The 3405-nt window shown below is 38.1% G+C and overlaps 1 protein-coding gene across 1 annotated transcript; it reads right to left on the reverse strand.

The window, feature by feature from the left end:
• Positions 1 to 2006: 2006 nt before the first annotated feature.
• LOC132546350 (uncharacterized) lies at positions 2007 to 3030 on the reverse strand. The gene is made up of 4 exons (XM_060210067.1): positions 2948 to 3030; positions 2701 to 2797; positions 2418 to 2553; positions 2007 to 2299 (listed from the first exon to the last, which is right to left on the reverse strand). Exons 1-4 carry the CDS (start codon positions 3028 to 3030, stop codon positions 2007 to 2009), a joined length of 609 nt encoding a protein of 202 aa, XP_060066050.1.
• Positions 3031 to 3405: the final 375 nt, after the last annotated feature.

Raw genomic sequence — 3405 nt, forward strand, 5'->3', positions numbered from 1 at the left:
ACATTGTGTACCTACTACCAACTGTCTACAGCCACAGTCCTAACCTGATTTGGTCATTTGATGTACATCAAACAATCTCAAGGTCGCTTTACGCTCTGTTGTATTGGCCTTGACATTAGGTGTCGCTCCTTTGTAATCTTCAAATGAACTGATCAGCCCGTGGTTGGTCAGTTTTTTTTTCTCCACAAAAGCTAGGACTATACATCTGAAATGTTCTCATCGAACTGTTACAAGCTATTTGGTGACCCAACAAATTTATCCCATTGTTTACTGGGGTTTTCATTGTACTGGCCCCCGCAACACATAATAACAGCAATTTTGTTATGTTGGTCAGTTGTGATATTTTCACTTTTCCGCTTTAGATCTACCATTACAAAAATTAAAATTTTAGTGGGTGGAAAAAACTATAACTATGACGCATATCAGCCGCCATATAAACACCGGAGTAATGCCAAAACAAAGGGTTTTTCTTAGTCGGTAAACAAATTGAATCAAGCTTCTTCTTTTCTTCTTAGTCCGGACCTAGGGTCTCTCAGTCCATCCCGAAATCATTCTTGATTTCTGAAGAAATATCGAGTGATCTTGCTAATATTTGATCTGTAGATTTTAAATGGTCTCCAATTCAGCATTTTCAATCTACTTTGGGGTTTTCAAAAACAACAATGATTGCCTGGAAGGTCGGAACGACAGTTTAAGAAGTTTGCCTTCCAACAAATCGCTCCATATTTGTAGATTTACTAAACCATCGAGACAAACGATCCGGACAAAGGGAAAAAACATTGATGACATAAAATATATAGTTCCCTCCCTTCTCATATTGCTTGCCTACAACTACAATGTTATCTTATGGAAAGATGAAGAGAGGGTTTGGTCAAAATTAACAATCAAAGGGAGGTCACTCTTACAAACACCTGTGTCCACAATGATATGAGAAAGACATTTGGTGGATAACTATAAAAAAATAAAATATATTTTTTTTGGTAATCTATTAAAAAGCGAAGTTATGTTCTTGGGTAGAAACCATTCAAAAATCATAGGAATATTCCTCCAAAACTTTTAAATCATAGATATACATCATTCTGCAAGAGTTGATGCTAGCTCTATACACAGACCGATAAGTTTGGAGGCTTTCCTAGTCCCTGACAGATCCGAACTGACCACTACAACAAACTTTAATTGTATAAAGAATTGTAAACTATCTTTAGGTGATCAAGATCTGGTCAGGTTGGATCGATGTGAAATCTCTGACAGTCCATCATACCGCTGGGGAAGACTATTCACCCAATGTGTACACACCATCAAACATCACAAACATAAAACTGGTTTTATTATAACACACAAGAGATCTCAATTATCAGGATTATCTGGTTGTATCTAACACAACGAAAAAATACTAAAACATCCAAGGCACACCGAACGGAGCATTAAATAAACTGATGACGTCAATCCAACATTTTCCTTTTCCGTCATTCAGCTGTCCTCAACCTCCGTCTCGGCTGAAAGGGAAACGAATCTGCAATATAAAACAAAACTTGATTGAGTTAAATTTTGCGGAAGGTATTTTCTGCATTTCATGAGTGCTAGATTACTTTTACTGATCTGTCAACACATAAGTCAATCTAAGCCAAATGATTTCAATGGCATTTCAATTAGAATGTAACACCGCGGAAAAAAGGGAGTTAACTGTACAGTGACTACTTCATGGTGAATATATTTAGAACTTAATGGGTTGTATTTCTTTGTTCACACTCTCAGGCTATATTTGTAGGTACGTTTTCAATGCGAGATCCTACCGGTATATGAACACTAACAGAATTAATTGTAAATAAAAGTGATGACATGAACGCAATTCATGACACATTGATTGACTGTTCTTGTCCTGCCTCAGATGTGTTTAGGATATTCTATGGAGGACGTCGGCACTGACGGTTCAGAATCAGTAACCAATATAGTAAGAAAAAAAAGGTTATATGAAGAGGAAAGAAGCGTGAACACAGTGTACCAACCTAGCGAGGAACTGGGTACCAATAGTTGATCTGGCGCTGGATACAAAGTGGAAACAGCACCATGTGCTTCTCTTCAAACTGGTGACAGAATTTCCTCCGCCAGTAGAGGTCATCCAGGGGAAGCTCTTTGGTAAGCACCACGGATAACTCGAGTCCATAGTTGAACAGTGCCATTGCTTTTGCCCTCTGTGCGAAGTTGGCTTTGTCACTCTTCCGAGATCCTGATGGCTTCCACAAGGATCTTCTTTTGACTTGGCATGGAACGGTTCCGCAGTGAGGACAGCGTGAAGGACCTGTATAAGTACATATACGAGTATGTTACGATATGTCAAGTAGATACTGTGTACTTTAATATCAAAGTTTACGATGAAACAAACAGAGTGACGTTACTCATCAGACAGTATTACTTACGAGTCCTCCATTCATGGATCATCGACATCGTGGTTGAGCATCCCTTTCTGGCAAACCTCCCAATGGTTGGAGTGTTCCTTAATAGTAAGCTTACAAGGGTACAGAGGAGAGTAAACAAAATCTCATTTCCAATTCTCTGAAATGAACGAAAAAACATTACATTTCCACGGAGACAATCATTTAAAATGTCCAGAAAAGTCAACATTCGAAAATTTGATAGTATTAGATTGACTGAAAAAATCACAAATGAATCATTTAGAGCGAAGTCCTATACGATAATTACCAGTGTAATATCGGCAGGTGTTGGACAAACTTTCTCGAATTCCGATGCGGTGAAGTAGTGGTAAAGTCTTTGGACATATCCTGGCTCGGGCTCCACGCTAAAGGAAAGTGCGATATTTACAGGTGAAATGTTTCTTTAAAAAATGCAGCATGGCTTTTTGTAATCTCTCATTAGTATGAATTTTTAGTTAGAATATCGAAAAATCCTTCAAAAAAGTCACGGTAGCGACTTTATAAAGAAAACTTACCATACAAGGCCCCGGTATACTGCGGGACCCTGTTGTATTGCGCTCAGCATTACTACAAATAGCAGGAATGACCTGATATTCATTGTGGTCAGCCAAGATTTTACAATATAAAGCAAAAATCAGGGGAGAGACTCATCATCTCCGCCTTCGCCGATTGCTAAGCAGCTTAGCAACTAGAATGTGACGTCACAAGTGGCCTCTCTATTGCCCATCGTGACGTCATGCCATTGTCTGTTTAATATCTGTATACGAAACTTCAGTTAATCTCATGTTGACTCCTACAGGCTCAGGGTACAATCTTTTTATCAGCGATTTTTTTTTTTTTTTTTTGTTTTGCAATCTATAATTTACATCGAATTGTCAATATTTGATAAATAACACACAATTTTCGTTTAAATCAACGCTTAAGTCTATTTATTTCGCTATAAATCCAACCCTGGTGCTGTTCTTTAAAGACT

The sequence above is a fragment of the Ylistrum balloti genome, unplaced genomic scaffold, assembly GCF_031769215.1.
Source record: "Ylistrum balloti isolate Yb309-2 unplaced genomic scaffold, AGI_CSIRO_Ybal_v1 Utg369604, whole genome shotgun sequence".
Taxonomy (NCBI): domain Eukaryota; kingdom Metazoa; phylum Mollusca; class Bivalvia; order Pectinida; family Pectinidae; genus Ylistrum; species Ylistrum balloti.

Excerpts from the sequence above, each read along its gene's own strand:
- LOC132546350 (XM_060210067.1), bottom strand. The coding sequence starts at position 3,030 with ATGAATATCAGGTCATTCCTGCTATTTGTAGTAATGCTGAGCGCAATA. Across the intron at positions 2,554-2,700 it reads CACCTGCCGATATTACACTG|AGAATTGGAAATGAGATTTT; the intron begins GTAATTATCGTA and ends CGTTCATTTCAG. Across the intron at positions 2,300-2,417 it reads GATCCATGAATGGAGGACTC|GTCCTTCACGCTGTCCTCAC; the intron begins GTAAGTAATACT and ends GTACTTATACAG.